The sequence below is a fragment of the Amphiura filiformis genome, chromosome 17, assembly GCF_039555335.1.
Source record: "Amphiura filiformis chromosome 17, Afil_fr2py, whole genome shotgun sequence".
Lineage (NCBI taxonomy): Eukaryota > Metazoa > Echinodermata > Ophiuroidea > Amphilepidida > Amphiuridae > Amphiura > Amphiura filiformis.
The window spans coordinates 54,325,309-54,351,020 of NC_092644.1; the positions used below are offsets into that span (position 1 = coordinate 54,325,309).

At 38.3% G+C, this 25,712-nt stretch overlaps 1 protein-coding gene across 1 annotated transcript; it reads right to left on the bottom strand.

Annotated features, from left to right (window-relative positions):
* Positions 1-1,126: 1,126 nt before the first annotated feature.
* LOC140137990 (prefoldin subunit 6-like) lies at positions 1,127-13,609 on the bottom strand. Its single transcript, XM_072159819.1, has 4 exons — positions 13,457-13,609; positions 3,431-3,501; positions 2,410-2,534; positions 1,127-1,343 (listed from the first exon to the last, which is right to left on the bottom strand). The coding sequence occupies exons 1-4, from the start codon at positions 13,521-13,523 to the stop codon at positions 1,220-1,222; spliced, it is 387 nt and encodes a 128-aa protein (XP_072015920.1). The 5' UTR covers positions 13,524-13,609; the 3' UTR covers positions 1,127-1,219.
* Positions 13,610-25,712: the final 12,103 nt, after the last annotated feature.

Consider the following 25,712-nt stretch of genomic DNA (forward strand, 5'->3'; position numbering starts at 1 on the left):
AACTCATAGTGACCATAAAACTAATAAAACATCCGTTTCTCAACATGCGATATTCAAACTTCCCGGCGCCGAGTGCAATGACGCCCCAGTAATACAATGAAGGCTGACGACAATTGAACACAAATAACCATTACGTCATTGCACTTAGACAATTTCGGCGTGGGAATTTTGAATATCGCGTGTTGAGAGCCGACTGTTTTTATGGTCAATATGAGTTTGTTTTACATAAAACAATGTGAGTTGTGCTTGATAATTATTTTTCTAAAATATAAGGCATAATGTTATGATTGCCGGAGTCCTCCTTTAATTGCTTACATGGAGCAGTCACCCAGCATCAAACATGAAGCAAAACACTGCAACAATTGGTTTTTGGTGCTGAAAGGCATTCATTCATCAGTACAGTTGCCTCGATGCATGTTCATTCCCATTATCATATATAACCCGGAAAAATGATGGCTGCTTTAATATTTGTCAATTTTGACACAAATATCTATTATTCTTCAACCACCTGTTCTCCTAACTGCACCTAAAATTGACACAAAAGAATGCTTTAAGGGAGTACTACACCCCTGACCAATTTTGTGCCTATTTTTGCATTTTTCTCAAAAATTATTGCGCATTGGTCACAAGTAAGATATGTATATTATAGGGGCTTACAACTACTGCACTGAAAATTCAGCAACTCAAGGCAAGTAGTTGTTGATTTATTGATCAAATATTGGGTTTTCCCTCATTTTTGACTGTAACTCCACAACTGTTGTCTGTGCTGAAATAAAACTTCCAGTGCAGTAGTTGTAGTCCTTGCCCCTATAATATACATATCTTACTTGTAACCAATGCGCTATAATTTTTGGGGAAAATGCAAAAATAGGCACAAAATTGGCCAGGGGTGTAGTACCCCCTTAAGTTTAAATGATGTGACATTTGCCTATGTCTGGGGCAATTACCTTCCTCATGTATACTGCTGAATATCACATTCATGATTAACCCTGACCAAAAGGGCTGGTTCCAGACTTCTTTTGATCACACAAACTGCTGGATAGTACCTTTTTTTTTTAATGCTCCATACTTGCTTGCTGTGACCCACTATGTATGTTACATCACTAAGGCATGGAGCATGACATGCAATGCAAATACCAAGCTAACAAATTCACTCTATATAATTATTATCTTACATAAAAAAGATGACTACTAACTGTTCTACAAATTGACAATGTCGCTATGATTTGACACCTATTTGTTTCATTTGTGCTTTTTGTAACTCTTGTTGAAGCTTGGATAATTTCTCACGATATGAATCTTGTTGTTTCTCTAGATCTTTGATATTGGTCTCTTGCCGTTTTCTGAAAGAGCAAATAGTACAGAATAAAAAAGATTACACATCGGTCAAAGAATAAAAATGTGGAACACCTGTATAAAATTTCACATGTACTGCCATACTTGATATTTGATATTCTGACCAAGTAACATTCTGACATAGTTAGCTGTGCAACAAAGTGCATTGCCTTTGAAGAATATTGTCAAAAGGACAGAAAAATAACTATCAGAAAATGTACGGGGACAAATTTGTCAAAGCCAGGACAGAGATCACAACCTGCTTTTCCTAAAACTGCAGACATTGTTTTTAGACCTTCTTGTCCCCAAATGATTTGGTTGCTTGAACTAAACAAGACCTACATGTAGATGCTTCTAACATTGCTAACATAACAAGTCCTAGGCAGTGAACTCCAATCTTTAAGTTTAACTGATACTGAATGGTCTGATACTGAGAGCGATTGAGGAATTATGTACCAGACTTCAAAATATAGTTTTATAATTTTGAGACATCATGTACCAGAGTTGTAATGAATCACCTAAAATTAAGGTAGAGTCTGGTTACTTGGCCTCACTTTTAGCTAGAGCCGAGTAATGTCGCTCTAATCACTGAAAAAAATTCAATGGGATAAGAGTTTGACCCGGATAAACACACAATCATGCTACAAATGTAGTTTATTCCCTACCAGTAGTGTATTTGTAGACAATAGTCATGATCTCTGGTTTTATGCTAAATAAGTTTTCAATAAATGTATTATGAATAGTCTTTTATACAAGCCTAGTAGGCCCTACATGTGTGCATACAAACTACAATGAATCTAATGATGAATATTCATACGTAGCGGTAAACGTAAATAGAAAGCAAAATATTACTTCTACGCTACACAAATTTGGTACACTCGCCGGAGCACTTTCAACGGGTCAACCTGAGTCATCGGAGGTGTCCTAGTACTACTCACTAGCCACAAAAATCTTCAGAGCAATAACATCTGCTGAAGACGCCGGTTGACTTGGTGAAAGCGCTCCGGTGAGTGTATCAAAATTGAGTAGCGTAGAAGTAATATTTGGCTTTCTATTTACAATGAATCTACTTACAATTCCCCAGTAATGTATTCTATTCTCTTTTTAACTGTCTGTTTGGCTTCATCTACATCTTGTTTTATAAGAACCGGGCCCATCATCTTGTATACTTGAGCTTCAGTTTCTAATTCCTCTAACTCCTGCAAAACAAACAAGAAATAATTGATAGTTATCATACAATGTAATTTACATAGATAGATTCTGGGTTTGACACCTCAAGTTATGTAAAAAACTAGAAATGTCTCGGTTTTTGACACAAGGCGTTGATTGGGATGCCTCCACCATGGGGCGATTTGGTAACAGCTAAATGTCAAACTTTATGAGTGGTAAACAAACAAACATAACCTCAAGTGACCTTTGACCTCCATAGGTGACCTTTAACACCACCAATAGATGAGGGTTCCCATAGTGCAGCTATGACCCAAGTTTGGTTGCAATATGATTTGAACTGTTCATATGAGACCAAATTTAAACTTGTTGACCTCAAATGATCTTTGACCTCAGTTTATGACCTTGAACACCACTAATAGATGAGGGTTCCACTCCCATAGAGCAGCTATAACCTAAGTTTGGTTGCAATTCGCTACTTGCACGGTTCCGCCATTATGCACTATGTGTGGGGAGAGCCTCGAACTGGCAGCATACATGAATGGGAATTGAACTAGTCATACCGTTCTGTGTAAGGTTACATAATTCTTCCTTTCATGTATGCTGCCAGTTCGAGGCTCTCCCGCACATAGTGCATAATGGCGAACCTGCAAGTAGCTTAATAGAATTTGAACTGTTCATTTAAGACCAAATTTTAATTTACAAACTTTTTGACCTCAAATGACCTTTGACCTGATGATTTTCCCTTCAGATAGATACGCTGTATGTTTATTCATTAAAAATCATTATGCAAGTACATTCCAAATTTTTACTTGGCAGTTCTTCATTTTAATAAGCTCCCCGTCAAGAAAGGGACTAGCTTATCCAGGCTTATGCTCCCGAATGCTTATTAGGTGGATACAGTAGTCTTCACACATTTCCAACTTACCGACTTGACAATGTTGTTTTCACTAAGCTGAGCATCTAATTGCTGTCTTGCTGCCAGAGCTTTCTGATAGTCTGAAACAGGAAAATGAAAAGTCAGATTATAGCTATGGCTTGTCCCATCAAATATCAATAATAAACTGGCAGTTTAGTTTATAGAGAGGTCTGTTCAGATTTTTAAATTTTTTATCAAATCATGTCATTTTATATCAAATCAAAGCCTTGAACTACAGAAAGCCAAAACTGAAAACCAGAAAATGTCATGCAGTGCTTTCCGTACCGTAACAAAGTTACGTCATTGTCAAAGTTTGACTCCAGTTAAAAATGCGTAGACAATATTGAATTGAGAAGGAACCTGGACCTGGTATTAATAATAGTGAGAATGTGTATAGTGACCAATCTATCTCTAAAAGTATGGAAAGGGTTTCAAATCACATTAATTATCTTCCTAAACAAATTTATCAATCCCCTTCATTAAGGGGGTACTACACTCCTCAATAAATTTGTGACTATTTTTGCATTTTTCTCAAAAACTAACAACATGCTGGTAACAAAAGTTATGTATATTATAGGGGCAAGGAATCCAATTACTACACTGAAATGTCAGTGACCCAAGACAAGCGGTTCGATACTTATGATAGAAAATGAGGTACCGCTAGGATGTACCTCATTTCCTACCATATTTACTGAACCGCTTGTCTTGAGTCACCGAATACTAGTAATTGGATTCCTTGCCCCAATAATATACATAACTTTTGTGACCAGTGTGTTATTAATTTTTGAGAAAAATGCAAAAATAGTCACAAATTTACCACAGGGGTGTAGTACCCCCTTAAGGGGTCGGTCATCCACCTCCCACGCAGTATTATTTGTAGGACCTGAATCACCTGATAGCACATCAGACACACCAATTTGCATTCTGAATATGAGGTATGTCCTGATGATATCAAATAGGTTTTTTTTTAATTCACAATATTATGCAAATTTTATGCCAAATTCTTACAAATTGAAATTTTTGAAATTTAACAGTCCTTGTAAACTTTATAAATTGAATGATATAGTATACATAGCTGGGATGAAAAGCCGACCATCTATTGAAATTTTTGACCTTTCGTATTGAAGATATGTACATTTTTTCCCCCAAACTGATAATTTTCTCCCAGGTCGACTGTTAATATCCAAAATGTCAATTTTAATAATTTGCCATAAAATTTGTATTAGGGAGTGTTCATAAATACTTTGGTGGGGGGGGGGGGGGTGGAAAATAAGTGTTCAATTTTGTAATCTCAAGCTACAAATCAACAAAATGTGCACACTTTACAATTTGGGTGTAACACTATGGCTCCAATATTAATGAGTAATAACTCCAAGCGGTAATTTTTAGCTAATGAGTTAATTATTGGGGTAGATCCCAGGGCATGCAGGGATGCCAATATTTTGATAGGGGATGGCCCCCCCCCCATCCCCCCAATGTTGACGCCTGTATATGGGTTTTTAACCAAAATTAACCCCATATTTTGTCATTTAAAACTAAAAAGCGCCAATTTTTTGCGCTTTGCGCAAATTAATTCCAGTTTTGTGCTATATTTCACCAGTTTAGCTTCAATATGGCAAATTTTTTTACGCGCTTTGCACGCATTTGTACCATAAACTTATTTTGTCGGCAAAAGGTGCTGGATTCACTGGACTCAAGAAATTGTCTCCAACCCCAATGCCAAAAATAAATCTATGCCTCTGTTAATAATGATGTATAATTTTGGTTTTTTTATTTTTAGGACATGAAGGGGGGGGGGTCAAAAAAAATTTAGACCATAAAAAGGGGGGATCAAAAAAAATCCACTCTTTTTAGGGGGATCAAAAAATTTTCATCCAAGGTTCCAACTTTTCCACCCCCCACCAAAGTATTTATGAACACTCCTATCCTTTATATCGCAAATTTAAAAAAGGACATTCATCAACAAATTGCAATTGGTGCGTCTGATGTGCTCTCAGGTCCCACAAAAAATATGTGAAAATGTCGCTATCTGAGCCCAAGGCTGCAAAACAGGATTGGGATGATTTGACTTTTGACTCCTGTTTGATCTTTATTGACCCCGACCTGCTGTGCAATAATTGTGAGCCCTGGTGGGCATAGGCGTAGATCCTGGGGGGATGGGGGGATAAATCCCCCCAATATTTTGCCAGGGGGGGATGGTCCATACAATCATCCCCCCAATGTTGACGCCTGTATATGAAGAGCTTTGTTTCAAAACCCCTTACATCCACTTGAGCAATTTTGAGATAACATCAATAAATCATCAAAAAAAGTACTTATATATGGGGGTTTTCAACAAAAGCAGTTTTTGGCGGGATGCTTGGGTATGATGAGCATCCCCATAAACTGCTTTTGTTGAAAACCCCTTATATCAGTGATTTTTTAAATGATATTTTGATGTGTTCTCAAAATTGCTCAAGTGGATCTAAGGGGTTTTGAAACAAAGCTCTTCATATGTGGATTTCTGACCAAATTAGCCTCATATTTAGCCATTTTAGCCCCCAAATCCCAAATTTTTTCGAGCTACGCACGAATTTATTCCCCTTTTGCACAATATTTCATCACTTTAGCTTCAAAATGGCAACATTTTTCGCACGCTTAGCGCGCATTTGTACCATATACAAATTCTGTAATCTGTTGCCAAAAAGAACTCTACAACAATGCTGGTGGGAGGGTAAAATGGGGGGAGCAAGAAATTTTTGGCGAACCAAAAAAGGCAGGGGGGGCAAGCAATTTTTGGCAAACCGAGGGGGAGGGGGCAAGCATTTTTTGGCACGCCATTTGGCAATTATTCATTGCACAGCCCAAAAATTTCCAGAAATTGACGATCTGTCATCTGGCATGTAGTCACGAAACATCATTCATGACTAGTCCGAATAATCAGTTCCAGAACAAATTATTAATTTCTGACATGATCGTGTTCTGGGTCTGAACTATTTCCATATGAAATCTTGATGGCAAATTGGACAAAAGAAGCACATGGTTCTACTTGACAGCAAGTTTTTAATCCCTATTCATGTTACGTGAATCACGCTATTGTGGACCATCCTTCTGATACTTACCAAAATGTCATCCAACAGAAGAGATCTTCCTTGGTTTACTAGAACACACAGGAGAATATGCAAGAAGAAGGGTAGAATGTACAGTAAAGCCAAAAGAACTGGCGATCAGAAAGACTGGGAAGAATACAACTTTCTGTAGAACTGTCAAAAGAGAGTTGAACCACGCCAAAAGAGAGTATATGGTGGGTAAGCTAACACTTTCTATGGAGGAAAATCCAAAGGCCTTTTGGTCCTTCATAAAGAAGATCCGCCAGGAAGATACAGGAGTAGCTGATCTGAAAGTCAACAATAGAATAATCAGTGATGATCTTGGTAAGGCTGAAGCCCTTAGTAACCAGTTTGCAGGTGTATTCACCAAAGAAGACAGATGAGCCGAATACCATCACTGGGAAGAAGTAGCACCCCTGACATTCCAGATTTCCGGATTGGTGAAGAAGGCGTGCTGAAGCAGATTAACAACCTGAAACCAAACAAGGCCCCTGGCCCAGCTGGTATACCGCCGTGGATTCTCAAAATGTGTGGTGAGTAAAATTCTGGAGCACATAATCCACTCACATGTTATGAAACACCTGGAGAAACAAAATATTTTGGTGGACAACCAACATGGTTTCAGAGCCAAGCACTCCACTGTCACTCAACTAGTGTTAACCACTCATGACCTTACTAGAAGTATGGAGAACGATGATAGTTCATATGGCCATCCTAGATGTTGCCAAAGCATTTGACAAGGTCCTGCACGAGAGACTCCTTGGCAAACTTGATCACCATGGTATCAGAGGATCTCTGCTGAAATGGATTAGACACTTCTTGACTGAAAGAACTCAGAAGGTGGTATGCAAGCGGCATGGTATCGGCACCAAGAGAGGTGCTTTCTAGTGTACCTCAGGGCACAGTTCTAGGCCCCCTATTCTTCCTGTTATTCATAAATGACCTCTGGACATCAGAAGTACTGCAAGATTATTTGCAGATGACTGCGTCATAATACATCTGGGAAGACCCTTAGAGAGATGGACATGCTACAGAAAGATTTACATCAGTTGGAAAAGTGGCAAGAGGAATGGGAGATGTCATTCAACCCAGCCAAGTGTTCAGTCATGAAGCTATCAACTAAGAAAGAAGCGCCTGACAGAAGTTACAACTTCTGTGGACAACCGATGCAAGAGGTAGACTCTCACCCATACCTTGGTGTTGAAATTGATAGCAAGATGAGCTGGAAGGTTCAAAACCAGAAGTTGACATCCAAAGCCAACAAGGTTCTAGGTTTCCTCAAGCCTAACTTGCAGTTTTGCCCGAGAGAAATGAAAGAGACAGCATATAGAACGCTGGTAAGACCAATCCTGGAATACGCTGGATGCTCATGGGACCCGTACAAAAAGAAGGACATCGTAGCCATCGAGGCCGTGCAGAGAAAGGCAGCAAGATTCTGTATGAATGACTACAAGCAACTCAGCAGTGTCACAGAAATGATCAGAGAGCTGGGATGGGAAGCGTTACAAGACAGAAGAAGAGACGCCAGACTCCAGCTCATGTATGCTTACGATAATCCTAGACAAATTTTATTTACTCAGGTTAAAGATGCTTATATTACTGGCGATAATAACTCTGATGAGAGTATTTTTATTGATTTAATGAGTGCTAAAGAAAGATTATGATATTATAAAATGGTATAGCTACATACATAAATGCCGCCTTTGACATTCGTAACGGTGCTACTGGTACTTAAGATAAGTATCATTTCTTTGTACATTATTTTATATATTGTAATTATCTTTTATCTATCTATGTATTTTTATGTACTATGTGTTTTGTACTTTGATTACACCTGTATGTACATGGATCGAATCCATTTTGGCAATTATTCATTGCACAGCCCAAAAAATTTCCAGAAATTGACGATCTGTCATCTGGCATGTAGTCACGAAACATCATTCATGACTAGTCCGAATAATCAGTTCCAGAACAAATTATTAATTTCTGACATGATCGTGTTCTGGGTCTGAACTATTTCCATATGAAATCTTGATGGCAAATTGGACAAAAGAAGCACATGGTTCTACTTGACAGCAAGTTTTTAATCCCTATTCATGTTACGTGAATCACGCTATTGTGGACCATCCTTCTGATACTTACCAAAATGTCATCCAACAGAAGAGATCTTCCTTGGTTTACTAGAACACACAGGAGAATATGCAAGAAGAAGGGTAGAATGTACAGTAAAGCCAAAAGAACTGGCGATCAGAAAGACTGGGAAGAATACAACTTTCTGTAGAACTGTCAAAAGAGAGTTGAACCACGCCAAAAGAGAGTATATGGTGGGTAAGCTAACACTTTCTATGGAGGAAAATCCAAAGGCCTTTTGGTCCTTCATAAAGAAGATCCGCCAGGAAGATACAGGAGTAGCTGATCTGAAAGTCAACAATAGAATAATCAGTGATGATCTTGGTAAGGCTGAAGCCCTTAGTAACCAGTTTGCAGGTGTATTCACCAAAGAAGACAGATGAGCCGAATACCATCACTGGGAAGAAGTAGCACCCCTGACATTCCAGATTTCCGGATTGGTGAAGAAGGCGTGCTGAAGCAGATTAACAACCTGAAACCAAACAAGGCCCCTGGCCCAGCTGGTATACTGCCGTGGATTCTCAAAATGTGTGGTGAGTAAAATTCTGGAGCACATAATCCACTCACATGTTATGAAACACCTGGAGAAACAAAATATTTTGGTGGACAACCAACATGGTTTCAGAGCCAAGCACTCCACTGTCACTCAACTAGTGTTAACCACTCATGACCTTACTAGAAGTATGGAGAACGATGATAGTTCATATGGCCATCCTAGATGTTGCCAAAGCATTTGACAAGGTCCTGCACGAGAGACTCCTTGGCAAACTTGATCACCATGGTATCAGAGGATCTCTGCTGAAATGGATTAGACACTTCTTGACTGAAAGAACTCAGAAGGTGGTATGCAACGGCATGGTATCGGCACCAAGAGAGGTGCTTTCTAGTGTACCTCAGGGCACAGTTCTAGGCCCCCTATTCTTCCTGTTATTCATAAATGACCTCTGGACATCAGAAGTACTGCAAGATTATTTGCAGATGACTGCGTCATAATACATCTGGGAAGACCCTTAGAGAGATGGACATGCTACAGAAAGATTTACATCAGTTGGAAAAGTGGCAAGAGGAATGGGAGATGTCATTCAACCCAGCCAAGTGTTCAGTCATGAAGCTATCAACTAAGAAAGAAGCGCCTGACAGAAGTTACAACTTCTGTGGACAACCGATGCAAGAGGTAGACTCTCACCCATACCTTGGTGTTGAAATTGATAGCAAGATGAGCTGGAAGGTTCAAAACCAGAAGTTGACATCCAAAGCCAACAAGGTTCTAGGTTTCCTCAAGCCTAACTTGCAGTTTTGCCCGAGAGAAATGAAAGAGACAGCATATAGAACGCTGGTAAGACCAATCCTGGAATACGCTGGATGCTCATGGGACCCGTACAAAAAGAAGGACATCGTAGCCATCGAGGCCGTGCAGAGAAAGGCAGCAAGATTCTGTATGAATGACTACAAGCAACTCAGCAGTGTCACAGAAATGATCAGAGAGCTGGGATGGGAAGCGTTACAAGACAGAAGAAGAGACGCCAGACTCCAGCTCATGTATGCTTACGATAATCCTAGACAAATTTTATTTACTCAGGTTAAAGATGCTTATATTACTGGCGATAATAACTCTGATGAGAGTATTTTTATTGATTTAATGAGTGCTAAAGAAAGATTATGATATTATAAAAATGGTATAGCTACATACATAAATGCCGCCTTTGACATTCGTAACGGTGCTACTGGTACTTAAGATAAGTATCATTTCTTTGTACATTATTTTATATATTGTAATTATCTTTTATCTATCTATGTATTTTTATGTACTATGTGTTTTGTACTTTGATTACACCTGTATGTACATGGATCGAATCCATGGGTTCCTACAGTCACCCATGGAAAACAGTCTGAGGGCCGATCTGAGGGCTGATGACACACATTCGATGATTCGATGGGTGTAACCTGTATGTTGGGTATATATCATCAATAAACATGACCTTTTTAAGGTCATTTGATTCTGATTCATGACATTAGTCCTGTTGCTCAAGCGCGGATCCAGGGGGTGCTTTGGTGGCTGCAGCACCCGGGTATGAATCGCAAAAAAAAAGAGAAAAAAGAAAGAAAGAAAGAGAGAAAGAAAGAAAGGAAAAGGTACGCACCAAATCGCGTGAATTGAGTTCAGAAATGCAAAATTTCTCTAGGCAATGGGACGATGCCCCCTTCCAACATTGGACCCCGTATTGGTCACTAACTTTACAGCAGGCGTGGTTTGGGCGGGCCCCCTCCCACCAAAAAGGAAAATGACAGAAGAGAAGAGAAAGGGGAAAGCTAAAAAAAAGGAGAAAAAGAGAAGAGAAAAGGAGGAGAGAAAAATTTAAATTGTACGTAATTGAGGTTCATGCCTAAAAAACCGCAGAACCGAGTCGATCGGAAGTATGATATGAAGGGCCTATCACATTTTGTCACCAAAATGAGACGACAATATTAAATAAGGAAAACTTGTACACGAAAGGCTTCATGGACGGGCCGTCATTCACAAATTAATTGTCGGCTTTTTCAAACTAACATATTTTACACACTATTAATGCCAAAATGGTCCACCAAATCGCTTCAAGTAGGTCTTCATTTTGTAAATTTTCCAACTTCAGAGGGGGAACATCCCCCTCAGACACCCCCCTGCGTAGTGCATAAACAAGTGACCATTTTCGCTTCTGCTTTCAACATTAATTTTGCCAATTTATGTTTAAAACAATATATAGGCCTATAAGAATAGGGGAAACTTGTCCACAAAAGGCTTCCCCGTCATTTCACAAATTTTCGGCTTTTTCAACATGTTCAAACTAAAATTTTATACACTATATAGTGACAAAATGGTCCACCAAATCGCTTCAAGTAGGTCTTCATTTTGCAAAATTTCCAACTTCAGAGAGGGGGGAACATCCCCCTCAGACACCCCCCTGCGTAGTGCATAAACAAGTGGTCATTTTTGCTTCTGCTTTCGACATAAATTTTACCAATTTATGTTTAAAACAATATATAGGCCTGTAAGAATACTTGTCCACGAAAGGCTCCATGCCCCGTCATTTCACAAATTTTCGGCTTTTTCAACATGTTCAAACTAAAATTTTACACACTATATAGTGACAAAATGGTCCTCAAATCGCTTCAATTAGGTCTTCATTTTTCAAAAGTTTCTTACTTCTGAGGGGGGGCACATCCACCTTCAGACACCCGCCTACGTCGCGCAAGCGCGACGCGATGCACACTTCGCGCATATTTTTTTACTTGTTTACGATATTTTTTAAAGCACCCCGGGGTAAGCAATCCTGGATCCGCCCTTGCTGTTGCTCTACTAAATATATGTAGGGACCACACACCAAAAATTTGGCAGTGTCTGAACTCAGTTAGAATTCTTCTATGCAAGAGAATGTTAAATTCTGAGCATTTTGATGCTTGAATCACCTCTGTACCTCATATCGTTCTGCAGATATGACCCGTTGAACTTCGGCATGGAGGCACTTTCTTCAGTCAAAATGTCTATGGCAATTTTGGGAAATTATTAGCATAAAAACAGGTTCTATATTGGTTATTTCTGGACTAGCACATGAGCATAGTCATAAACAAAAAGGTAAACAAATTCAAATGCCTGTATGTAGGGCAATATCCAATAAAGTTTGCTGTCTCCTGCGCAACAGATCATAGAAAGTGCATACATTAAAGTCGTAACTTCGGTTTGTTGAATTTTTGTTTGAATTGTGCGTTGTTGTCATGTAAACAAAGAGTAAACAACTTAATTAGCATTTTACCTTAACATTGCTTAATTAGCATTTATTGGTACTGTTTATTTCTAAATTGATTGAAATTATGTTTTGTATGCAAAATAGAACCTCATTCCTGGTTTTGAATTTTTTAACTCATTGCATAACCCATTGAAACACAAAAGAAAACTATTTACAAGTAAACAAATTAAGTAAACAAATTTAAACGACTATTACATAATTAAATGTGAATCCAATTTATTTTTTTCTTGTCAACATGAAAGTGCTATATCCAGCAAATATATTAGTGCCAGAAAATTGCTCAAATTTGCTTTAGTATTGAGTATGTTGGCTTGCAAAGTTTCGATAAACAAAAGTAAACAAGAAGTAAACAACATAAAGTTTGCTATATAACACTATGGCACTTTACAATTTCCGTTTTAGCTATTTTTAGCTAACCGATTTTCAAAATTCAAAAACATTTTCTGAGTAATTTGGCCATGCTCTTTCCAAAATTTTTGTATTCGTTGACATGGATGAACAGCAAAACCCCTTAATTGGAAAAATAATTATTTTCCAATTTAATTGACCTCATTAGGGAATCGCTGATGTGTTTTACTGAAATTTTTGACATTTGGTGGTGACCAGTAACCATTTAAAATCGGTAATTTGCCTTAAATCAGCTCAGGATTTCAGTAAAATGCTAAAAATGCCAGTTTTTCTGATGCATTATTTTACACCATTTTTTGTATTGGGAAATTGACTATGCTCAGTAGACATGCTCAGTAGACTTCTGCAGTCCCTAATATATGACGTAGTGATATTAATATTAACATATAAATGAAACAATTTCTTCATAAGAGGAGTTGGTCACACGAGAACGGCCTCTGTAAAAATATTAAGGTGCAGCCACGATCTAGTAAAATTGAGAACTTGGTGCAGAATTCAGCAGGCATGGGTGGCATAATGGTGGCACAATGCATGAATGAAATGTACACCAACTTCAAGACTTACATTGACCAAATCACTGGCAAACCAGATAAAATGAAATCTTATATACATGTTACTTCGATTACCTTTTTGAACAGCTTTGAATTTCTCCAATTCTCCTTGGAGTTTCTTCTGTGCTGTGTCTGTCGCCATTCTCGCTTCTATGTTGTACGTAGTCTCGATTGCAATCTTCTGTAGCTGATTTTTGAGGCATTAAAAAGGAAGCACAATTTTCGCTCGGTATAAAGTCTGTGTAGAGCCTATCCGCACTCCATTATTTTGTTTTGCTCGGTCTAGACTAACTCGTCCCATGCCAACCCTGTCCCAAAATCTGCATTGCCTGTCCAAAAGTTCACAATAGACGGGACAATGGAAAATATAATTTTGCAAAAGTATCAAGGTGTTTTTTTGTGTGTTTTATCAATGATGGTTTACAATTTTCTTGACTACAAAATTAATTACAATAGGCCTATATGCAATTAGCCCATGTGCAGGTTTCAATGGCGTATATTTATTTTTTTTTTGGGTGGGGTGGTATTGGGTTGGTAAAAAAATTCTTGAAATAATATAGTGAATCCGGCACCTTTTGGCAAAAGAAAATTAGTTTATGGCACTAATTCGCGCAAAAATTTTTGCCAGTTTTGAAGCTAAACTGATGAAATATTGTGCAAAAGTGGAATAAATCAGTGCGCGTAGTGCATACAAATTTGGGCTTTGGGGGCTAAAATGGCCAAATATAAAGTTAATTTGGTCAGAAACCAACATTCAGGCGTCAACATTGGGGGAGGGTGATTGTATGGACCTTTCCCTGGCAAAATATTGGGGGATCCCCCCTTTCAGCTCACCAAAACTTTCTTGCCCCCCCCCCCCAATTTTACCCTCACCTCAGGGCTCATTGCACAGCCCCTTAGCTGTTTACCTTTATTGAATTTACAGAAGTGCAACAGAGCTAAGTTCAACCAGTACAAGACCAATGACACTTGTCTGATGTGTGAGATAGAACCCGAAGACAGATGTCACTTTCTTATCAGATGCACCGAACTCAACCAACAGAGATCTTACTACATGAAACTGCTTAAGCACGAGCTGCTCATGATCTGCTCTCAAAGTGAAGTTGACACAGTCTTCAGCAACCAGAATCTTCTGCTCCAGCTCATTCTGGACTGCTCCCATCAAGTTATTAGAAGGGCCATGACTTCAGAGTTTCAACTTGCTGAAATTGTGGAACCTATAGCAGGAAGCTGTGCTTCGCGCTCCACAGACAACGTAGCATGCTCTTGGAGAACCTGTCTAAACCTTAGTGTTTTTATATGCATCGTATTTAAAGTATGGAGACCTATGTTTCCTGACACCCAATTTGACCCTTTGTGTATTCTAATGTTTGCTGAACTTATATTTCTATGTATGTTTTATCATGTTTACATGAATAAGGTTCATTGTATATTTCTATACCATGTACTGACTCATATTTATATTTATATAATTGTGGTTCTTGTGTTTATTCATGCACCCCAGCACGTTATATGGTATTTATAGTGTATCCCCTAAAATGTGCCAGTGTTTGTACTATTGTGCTTTTTGCATAATCCCAATGACATACATGTTGTATTGCAGTTAGGCATCCACAATAATGGGGGATGCGGGTGCCCCTTGCAAGGGCTCTCACAAACTCACATTTTGCATAACCCTAATCAGATGCTCAATATTATCATGAACTCATACTCCTCCGTTGCATCTGCATTATTGCTCCTCACCTGAACTTTCCCTTGCCTGGAGGTGTGCAGTGAGCCTAACAATTGAGTGTTTAATGGTGGTGGTCGGTGAACTGTGGTGAAACCAGTGACATTTGTTAATTGTTGTTCTACATGTAACTTTTTACGCTATATCAGCGGTGCGCCTGAACAAAAGGCGGGATCTCCCATACAGGATACACATATCAAAACGTTTTAGCTGTGAGAGACCCTTTGCACACTGCGACTTATTACTTCTTTGAATCTTTCCAACACTGCTTATAGGGATCACAAGGTCAAAGCCGATCTCTGTGTATCGCTCTATGCATTCTCAGATTACCATCCTTAACCTTTGGTGAAATCTCAGCATACCAACCGTGTCACTGCACGCACTGTATACAGATTGCGGAGAGACCAATATACCTGGTTCATGCAGAGGTGATGGGGGTTTTGCTTCAGAAGTTCATATACTCCTTTTATAGTTTTTTCGCTATAAGCGAGTGAGATACTTGGCAAATCAGATTCTTTATTAGATGAGAAGCTTGAAACATCCCAAGCTTCAATTGGATACCAGGAAGCAGGTATACAAATGGTGCCACGACGTTATAACGGTTTGAGATAAATGGTCAAAATACATAGAAAAGCAGTAGAAAAGCTGAAAAACGCGGATCTCAGGCACAGATCGGAGCATTTCTAATACATAGGCGATAAAATTATTTGCGAGTAAACAATATCATCTACATTGTTTTCGATGCGATTTTAAATTGCAGGACATTCTCATGCTTGTTTTGGTATGAAGAAGCATGATATACGACTAATAATGTCAAAGTTGTGGGGTTAGTAAAACAAATGTTTTGAGAAAATGTCTGAATTTTGTTGATGTCAGTGGACGGTTGTTAATGGAATGAAATAAGAAAATGATCAATGACGCTAGGGTACCCTAACGTTTTGATATGGGAGTAGCACTCACAACCTGACTCAGCTATTTATCTCCATCGATATCTTTGTGAACTAGTTCAAGTGAAAATAAATCACGTAGCCTACATTGGATGGATTCCTATGCGCGGACCACTTACTCCCCGGCCATGGGATATTATTGGTCCATTTTAAATTTAATTTTTATTTGATTAATTTCTATAAATTAACAATTTTATTGGTGAAAAAGTTGCTCAATGTTCTCTTCAACAAGACCTTCCAGGCTTATTCCGTGATTTTTATAGACAGTGTTAAGTGAACCACTTACCCCACTCTTCCATGGGGCAAGGGTAATTTTTTACTCGGTAACCCAATGCCCGACCCAATGGTCCGAGCCCCAATGCCCCGCCCAATGCACGGTAGGAGGCATGGTAACAGACCCGATGATAATTTATAAATGGACGAGTTTTTATAATAGCGAGTTGCCTTCGATCGAAATCATAACACAGGGCTCATAAAACCTAAGGAAACAGACTCATTGCCCATCACTTGCAGTTGCAACTATCAGCGATAAGACCAGCGATGTAGGCAACTACCGATACCGTATAGGCCTATATTTTTGTTACCAATTTAATGGTCCTAATAGGGACCGTTCACAAACACTTGTTAGGGGGTCGCCTGATGCAAAAAGGGGGCCCTGAAAATTTTTGACCCTCCTAAGGGGGGGGGCCTGAAAAAATGACCACAAATTGTCCTGGAAAAATTGAGTTTATACGTACCGGTATGCTTTTCTATGGGGTTGACCCATAATTTTCATGTCAAAAAGGGGGCGGGCATGAAATTTTCGAGGTCTGCCCGAAAAAATTTCGCGATAAAAATTTTTTGCATCAGGCCCCCCCTTACAAGTGTTTGTGAACGGTCCCTTAGGGGTGGGTGGTGCAATGATGTAGGCCTATACCCCCGGTCTGGTGAATTATAGGGGGGGGGCAAAGATTTTTTGGCAGGCTAACAGGGGGGGGAAGCATTTTTTGGCAGGTCGAAAGTGGGACTACCCGCTTCCCATTGCACCTGGGTGGGGTGAGGCAAGCGAGGTAAAGCGCCTTGCCCAAGGGCGCAACACGGTGGTGGAACGGGGAATTGAACCCATGCACGTCAAACAAGCTCTCAGATTTTATTACCATGATAATATCATAATCCAATGAGCGAACGAATTGTCCGCTACGGATGACTAATCCAATCGATAATGACGCTATTGACACTTTCCACAGAGAGTAGTTATTCTTGAGAGGGCACTCACCTCATTTGCATGGCAAAATTACCCGTTTCCTCTTCAGCCAATTTGGTTTCGCTCCATCGAAATCAAGCTGGTCACGGAGGAGACTACTTTCCTTTGTGTTTGTTCATTTGTGTATGGAGAGCCCTTCTTGGAGTCCGTTTGGACTCAGGCTACGCTCTCAGCTAGAGTCCGACGCTGCATTGTACTAGAAACACCTTCTCTGTGAACTCGCTAGAGCAAGGAAAATAAAAACTGGTTTCATTACTATCTGTTTTTGAGCTTTTTTGCAGGTCTGCGACCATGGTGTTACCACACCTGTCTTTGCGTCATTAACATGTGCTGGAGTCTAGCACAGGTCAACCAAAGTCCCGGATTTTAATAAGACAATAATGATTGACACACACACCAGGAAGTTTCTCATCCAAAAGAATGAGAAAATTTAAATTCTCACCATTTTGGCCGTTTCTCATCAAAATGTCCGTTTTCTCATCCAAAACTTCCTTTAGTGTATTAAGTTAGCTTAGGCCTATTGATCCTAAATTTGCTGGTAGGGTAAAAACTCGTTTTAGGGGGTGTTTAAAAAGTTGGCCACACATGCGTATAGGCCTACATTATCATACTTGAGTGCCCCTCCCCGGTGAAATTTGAGACTTTGGTCACCGTCCTAAGCGTCGTTGCCCACACGAGTCGCCCAGGAGTAGGCCCTACCCGGCATTATTAATTATTAGTGGTTAGCCTCCCTAAATACAGTCGCGTATCGTGTTGTCAATTATCGTTACTTGTGTCCATGGATATGACCCCATGTATAAGTAGGCACCTAGTCTTCATAGAATTCACACAGTCTATGCCATGTCATTTACGGATACAAAGAGGATAATAATGTTGAGGGCGCCCACAAAATCTTACACCGTCTTACACAATGTTCCAAGGCAAAGTTCAGTTTAATATTTACTCATCGTAAAAATACAGACGTTTTATTATGTGATGATGTTGTCTGGATGGGTGGACAGTTGTCACACTGTGGAAAAACAACAACCGGGAATCCGCATTCATTTACAAATAGCATTAAATTAGTATCACATAGTGGCCTCCGTGCAGTGGAAAACCTTAATTCTTTCATCAAAAAGAAATGAAAATGACAAAAAAAACGGATCCACCTGTACGCCTATAAAATGGGCACTGAATTTGTCTCAAATATGAATGAATTTTAAGAAACATACGGGATATGATGAACCAATGACCTGACGCCATGATAGTAGGATCTATTAGTCGTTTTATATACAATGTATATACCGTGTTGTCATAATACCAATATTTGACATAATATATAACGAGTAATATTTAGTATTGTAAATATGCAGTTCATATGCACAAACGAACACTGATCTTTATGATATTCAGGTTGTTGTACATCTCATATAACATGTCATATAGGAGGTCATATGTGTTGACCTTCTCCTATTGTATTTGTTCATCTGTGTATGGAGAGGATTAGCGCCATTAAAACTCCATCAGTATTTGGGCGTAGTTCAGTGAACTCACCAGATTGCTATTCCAAGTACTTTGATAAATACAGATAATATGTATTAATGGGTCGAGGCGATTGCATTGAAAAACTAATAAATTATTCATAACAGTTACGTAATCAATCGATAGTGCGGACACTTTTCATTTACAAACCACCAAAATTCGTAATCTTTTAGCGTTGGAAAAGAAACCACGTGAATAGAGTGTCATCCCCCTGGTCGAAAGGGTGGGTGCAAGCGATTTTTGGCACAGATATTCATATGGGCACCATTCTATATTGCGCCTTAAAAAGGTGTAGGAAAACGTTTACACATTACTCGGTGGTCACTCGATGGTTACAATAACTTAGAAAATATTCTTGATCCTTCACAGCTCAAAGAGTTTGCCATGATTTGCCATGGATATAAAGTTCTGTAGATTTAGTCCATTGACTAAGGTCAGTGACCATTGTTGAGCAGAAGGAGCTAGAAGGGGCGCCCATGGAGTAGGCCCTACATTGTATATAATCAATATTTTTGACACTAAAAGGAGTTGTTGTCAATTTGTAGCCATGTATACTTGATTATTTACATTCTCCAAATCACTGTGTATATAGTTGTACAATATGCATCATGACGATGTATGTGTCATTCCGAAGGTTCACAAACAAACTTGATTCCATCAAATTTAGAATAAAAATTCCCTTTAAAAGGGAAAGCCAGCCTCAATGTAGAAGAGGTCTTGTAATTAGTTTTGGTCAATGTGAAAGGCATTTTAGGATCACGCTTACATCTACATGACAGTCCACCAAACCATCAACGATGAGAACATGCACACTGGTCAACTCTTTTAATTCATTACATGTACTCCAAATTGTTCTGGTCTGTTTGTTTTGTTGTTGTTGTTGTTGTTGTTGTCGTTGGTTTTTTGTCTTTTCAGCTTTTTACCCACGATATCTCAATTTCCAATTTTGTAATACCAGAACTTACGAACTCAATATCTTCGCTTAGGAATGTCCGATTTCACTGCTTTCGATATATACACTGCCGGTTTGAGTTAACTTACATGTACATTTTATTTTAAAATAACTTAATTAATTCGCAATGTATAGTTTAAGCCTACTATATTATAATAGATAGTGGCCAGCACATTTATAAAGGACTGGTTACTCACTACAATCTTCACTCTTAAACTGTGTTTTTCTGAATGTGCTGATCATGTTGATTGCTAGTCGGAAACTCCTGCGAAGCTATGGACATGGCATCTTACATACTCCGTTCTATAACAGTCTGCCTAGTGCCTTGTGTGTTTTCTCTTCAATCATTTTGTTGAATGTAATTTTATGAATCAAATAGTTATGTGTCATTTTATTTATAATAAAGAAGTTATTAAATTAATAAAGTAAGACAATTTATTTATCTATAAGTGCATGTCAAATGGGGTACATTGTTCAATACTATATGCATAAATTATGCCCATATTATAGCTAGGCCCTAAAAACTTTATTTTGCATCGGATTTTTCCCGTTGAAAAGACAAAACTGATGTTTATGATAGCAACCATTTCATCAATAACATTTTGAGTCATTTTTATCCATAAAACGACACAGGATATGATAGATAACTACTTTCACATCAATATGGTCCATATGATCACAGATTGTTGAGAATCTGTGATATGATCCGGGATATGATGAGGATTTTGATTCTATAGATCTGTGATCAACAGGATATCACGCTGTTCAGTGGTCAAGGAGTAAGGACCCCGGTCAAGGACACTGATATGACATCATAGGTGATGTCAGATTTTCTTCTGCTGACCATATGATGCTATATATATTAACTATTATTGTTACATTTAGGCCTTTAAACTTTTAAAGTCATAATTAATTAGTTCAAACATAACTTTGGTAATACTCACTCGTTTTCGTTCGTTGAAACGGCAAAACATACTTACTTTTCCTAACAAATCGAATTTAAATATTTTAAAAAAAATTTAACCACAAAAAGTAAAAAAAAAAATCATTCCAATACCACTAAAATATAATCTCTTGAGTAAACTGACCCCAAACCTGAAACAGGTACCAGCCCCGAATGGGCTGGCGAAAAGCAGAATTGATCATGTCATTTTACCCAAAGACGTAGCACCTTGTAATCTACGGTAATCTTTGATTTCAAGTCATTTTATGCTTTGGTTCACGTATTAGATCCCTGTAAAATCGGACTCCTATATCCACTGCGCCGATTGACCGAGAGGGCAATGCCCCGTGCTGAGTCGAGTCAAAGTTGATATCGAACGTATGCGGGCGCACTCCATTTTTCAAATACCCCCTAAACAAGTTTGGGACTTCGAGAAAAAACCAACCCTTAACAAGGATTTCTCGTCAAAATTTACCCCCTTTATTCAGGTTTGACTCAAAATTTACCCCTTTTTCAGGTTTGACCAAAATATTACCCCTAAACATGTTTTTCTTACCTAAGACTCCCTAAAAAAACACCCCTTTTTGTTGAAAATCAGTGTTTTTAGACCCCTAAACACGGAACGCGCATTACGCGTTCGTCAGAAAAAAAGACCCCTTTTTACGCGTTTTTTGGGGCGCCCTCTACGGAGGCGGCCCACAATATAGGCATGACTTTGTGAGAAGCTTCTAATTTCACTCTTACTAGATTTACTCCGCAATTGTTTTGCTAAAATTATGCCCTTGCTCAGAAATAAAACCACAATATGCTTGGATTTTATTTTATTATTGTTTTCTGTTATGCACAGGATAAAATGGTGTGCGTATATTCTTTGTTTAAAAGACAAAATTAATGGATTTGTAAAACACCAAATAAATCGAGACCTTTGACCTTTGTAACCACTTTGACCTTTGTAACCAGTTTACCGCCTCTTAGAACCCGATAGACGGTGACCAACACTATGGACTACAATAGCCTAATCTGAATGGCATAGTCCAATAACCTCAAATAAACAATCATAGTGCAAAATTTGACCTAACTTGCAGAGTATGAGTTTTTGTACCCAAAGTTTCAAAGTCAGGCATCTTATCAAGATCAAGATAGTGATAGTGACATAACAATTAACATGCTTATCTTACCAAGGTCTTATCTATCTGCATGGGGTAATTGGAAATTATGGTGTAGCCTATTTGTTTTAAGGATGAAACAACTGGCTCGTTTTGCATGGAAATTAGAACAAATTACTATACAAGCTGTATCAAAAAGTTTGGTACCCAGCAGTTTTGATAGTAATTGAAAAGCCTGGTTCTTCCAAATGCAATATCGGGTCCCCCTTAAAATGATAAAATGATCAGACCATAAATCTTTTGTGACTGTTTATGACATTAATCAACAAATTATGCGGATCCTAGATGTGTCGAGGATGTTATGTTTATGAACAAAACGTTACGTTTGTATTTTCAACATTGTTAATCATTGCTACGTGTATGTTAACAAATGAAAGTTCTGTAATTATTTTAATTCTTCAATGCTAAGTTAGTAACTATTCTTTTGGATATCATCAAATTGTAAATCTCTAGTCAGATTTTCAGTGTGTTAACAACTATGTATCAAAGATGTTACGTTCATGTACAAAACATTAACGTTCTTATCTTGTAAACATTGTATACCCATATAGCTACTTTTATGAAGAATGAATGTTCTGTAATTTGTCTTTTATCCTTCATCTCTATTAGATTTTCAGTGTATTAGCAAGTAGATGATGTATATGTATCACAGACGTTATGATGTATATGTATCACAGACGTTATACATTCATAAAAACTTTTCTTTTGGTCAACATAGGGGTAGATCCCGGGTGGGGGATAACCCCCCCCCCCAATATTTTGCCAGGGGGAGCTTACTTATTTGTGTCTTCTATACTAGCCATCATGTTGTAACGGGACCGAGCTTGCCCCTAATACTTATGTAAACGACTGGTGGAGAAGACTAGCCTTCTAAACATACAAGTGGTAGCGTAGTATCAAAGACTAGAATTCTCCCCAAGATATGTGGAATCAGTGATGCAAGAAAGGAGTAGGCTAACAGGTAAAAATGAGACTTGACAATTCTGTTTTATATTTGCTTCTTTTGTTATATCTTGTATTGTTATTTTGCTTTCATATTTGTCTTATCACATATCACATTTCATAAATAGGGGGCCTACAAGTAAAACATTGGTAAATACACAATCTCTGTTGATGATCATGACGATATTTCCTTATTTCTCTCTTTTAAATCCAAATAAATTACCAATAAATGCTGCCGAACAGTACATACTATCTGTTTGAATAATCGAGAAACATAAAAATACAATTTAATCAAGAATCTCTCATCACATGATATAGTCATAGGCTAGGCCAAGGCCTAGTAGGCCGACTACAGAGTACAGTATCCATTTCTGTACACCTATACGAACTTGCCATGCAACAATGAATGCACACAAAATACAGTGCATAATTTTCCATTGGACTTGTGCATGTGTGCGGCAAGTCACTTGCACAATAGGCATAGGCGCTAGGCCAAAACACCGGAGTGCATAACCACCGGCCGGGTGTTGCCACTATTGTGGTAGCCAAGCTGCCCCTAGCTCAATCTGAGCTCCAGAGTAGGGCGTATTTGCTTTGGTTGGCAGTGCTTACCTTCAAACTGAGTGAAGGTTTGGGTGGACTATTGTCCACCAAGCAATCTGATTAAATTTGCGTCGTGCACGGGCTTTTATGCTCTCCTGAACGCGTTCATGGAACCTTTTGGCGGCTGCGTTCAAAGCGTAAGCTCCGTTACTATGGATATCGCGCAGTCACTCCGCGTCAGGCGCTCACTTTCGAAAAGATTTTGAACATGACGAAATTTAATAACTAGAACTGCTAGTGTTTTTAAATCAGGAATCAAACTGATGACCCCTTTTGACCATGTAAAACATTAAAATACTCAAAAACATCTTAAAATTCTACATCCTTAAACAATTACATCTTAAATAATCCAAAGTTTGATCAACAAAAGTCGTTTTTGAAGAAATTTACAATTTTTAGGAAAACTTGTTTACGTAAACCAGACGATGATGGCCGGGGAATTTCAAAATGACAAATCCAAAATTCTGTGAAACAACACATGAAAAACCTGAATTTTGTCCTCAATATTTACTCGTAGACGGTATGTAATACCTTATTTTGTTCCTGACAAAATTATTTACACAATATTATAAGATCTCTGTACAATACTAGCGGAATAGTAAAATTTGAAGCCAATTTCGCACGTACGACATGACAAATTTTCTCGCCGTATTTTCAACACTCGACATAAACTGACGATCGACAGGTAAACAAATCCAAATATTTACAAAAATATACCTTGTGCAGAGCCATGCAATCATTTTTAAATGCATAATAACAATCAAAAACTACCACGAACACGTGAGCATCGTGACTTTTCTCTAAATATGAATTTGACAAGAGCTAAATTTTCGTATTTCTGCAATGGACAAACACACAGGAGGTAAGCTTAAAACAGGCCAAAAATCTGAAATCGCATTTTGGCTCTCCGTTTCACTACCCCCTCTTCGAGACTATTTCGTCCCGAAATGTAACATGTATAATTATTTAACTTAATTACAATACAAGCATTTTCTTGACAAACTTTAGTAGTAACAACGGTAAATTCACCCAATCATTGTTTGGTGACAGGCTGACAATAACATTGTCGTGACCTCGTGACCTCAAAAAGTTTTTCAAAATTAATTGGCTATTTGGCTGATTTACGACTATACATACATTATAAAAGCAATTTGATTTTATATACAACTCTATTTCACGTGCAAATTATAGTATTATGTTTACCAGTTTTATACAATTATTTCACAGCTTCTCTGGCATAAATTATTTATCACCTGGTTTTTATGCATACTCTTCTTCACCAATAAAATATTAATTTACAAGAACCATTTAATTCACCTTGGTGCACATTTCCATCAATTTCATTTTCAAATGAACAATACCAGTTTTAATCTTGACTTTCGAGCTAACGAACAGAAGTCTGTCTCTGCATCAAGTTACACAAAACATCAGTTCAACATTTTAAATTTTTCCAACAATTAACGATCAATTTATTTAAGTTCAGATATTATAAAAGTTCTATATTCTTCAGCGTCCTTTCTTCCGATGGACCTTGTCTTCAGTTCGATATCTTCAACATCTGAGAATCTACATTATCATACCTCTTTCGCAACTCTCATGAGAAACTGCCAGATTGGTTCACCGTCGATCATGAGAGGAAATGTTGACTGCGCCGCCCTTACATCAATTATGCAAGGTGTAAAGAAACCATACATCATCCAATAAAACATTTGACCTGGTAAAGAATAACCATTGACTAGTCAAATATCACTTTTGCCATTCACTCTTGCACCTGAGTTCTATTAAGTCCATGTAGACTTTCTCAGTTGGCAATCCACCCAAGAGCGAAACTTGATTTTCTGTTACCAATGCGCCTACACAGCCTGACATTGCTCTGAAAACATCATGACTGCAATCAGTGAGTCACCGTCGCACCAACCAGAGTTCCAAAATCATAAGATCTGCATAACCGGCCCGTGGTGATGCCTCAACATCAACAGTATCAGTAGAAAACAGATGATGAGATCTAGTTGATTTTCATTTGTTAATCTTCTTAAGAGCACATGCGTATACTACGAAACTTGGTTATCTTCAGTAGATAGCACGTACAGATCTAAAGGCTATTCAATGAAGCAACCATTAATATTGTAGGCTTAAAGTCGATGTCTGTTTTACTGTAGCTATCTCCATCTCCATTTTGTTTTTCTTCATCTGTCTTCGTAATCTTCAATATCTGACATTCAATTCAGAATTAAGGCATGAAATCTCATGTAAAACAACATGAGTGCCCGACAGTCAACACTGTC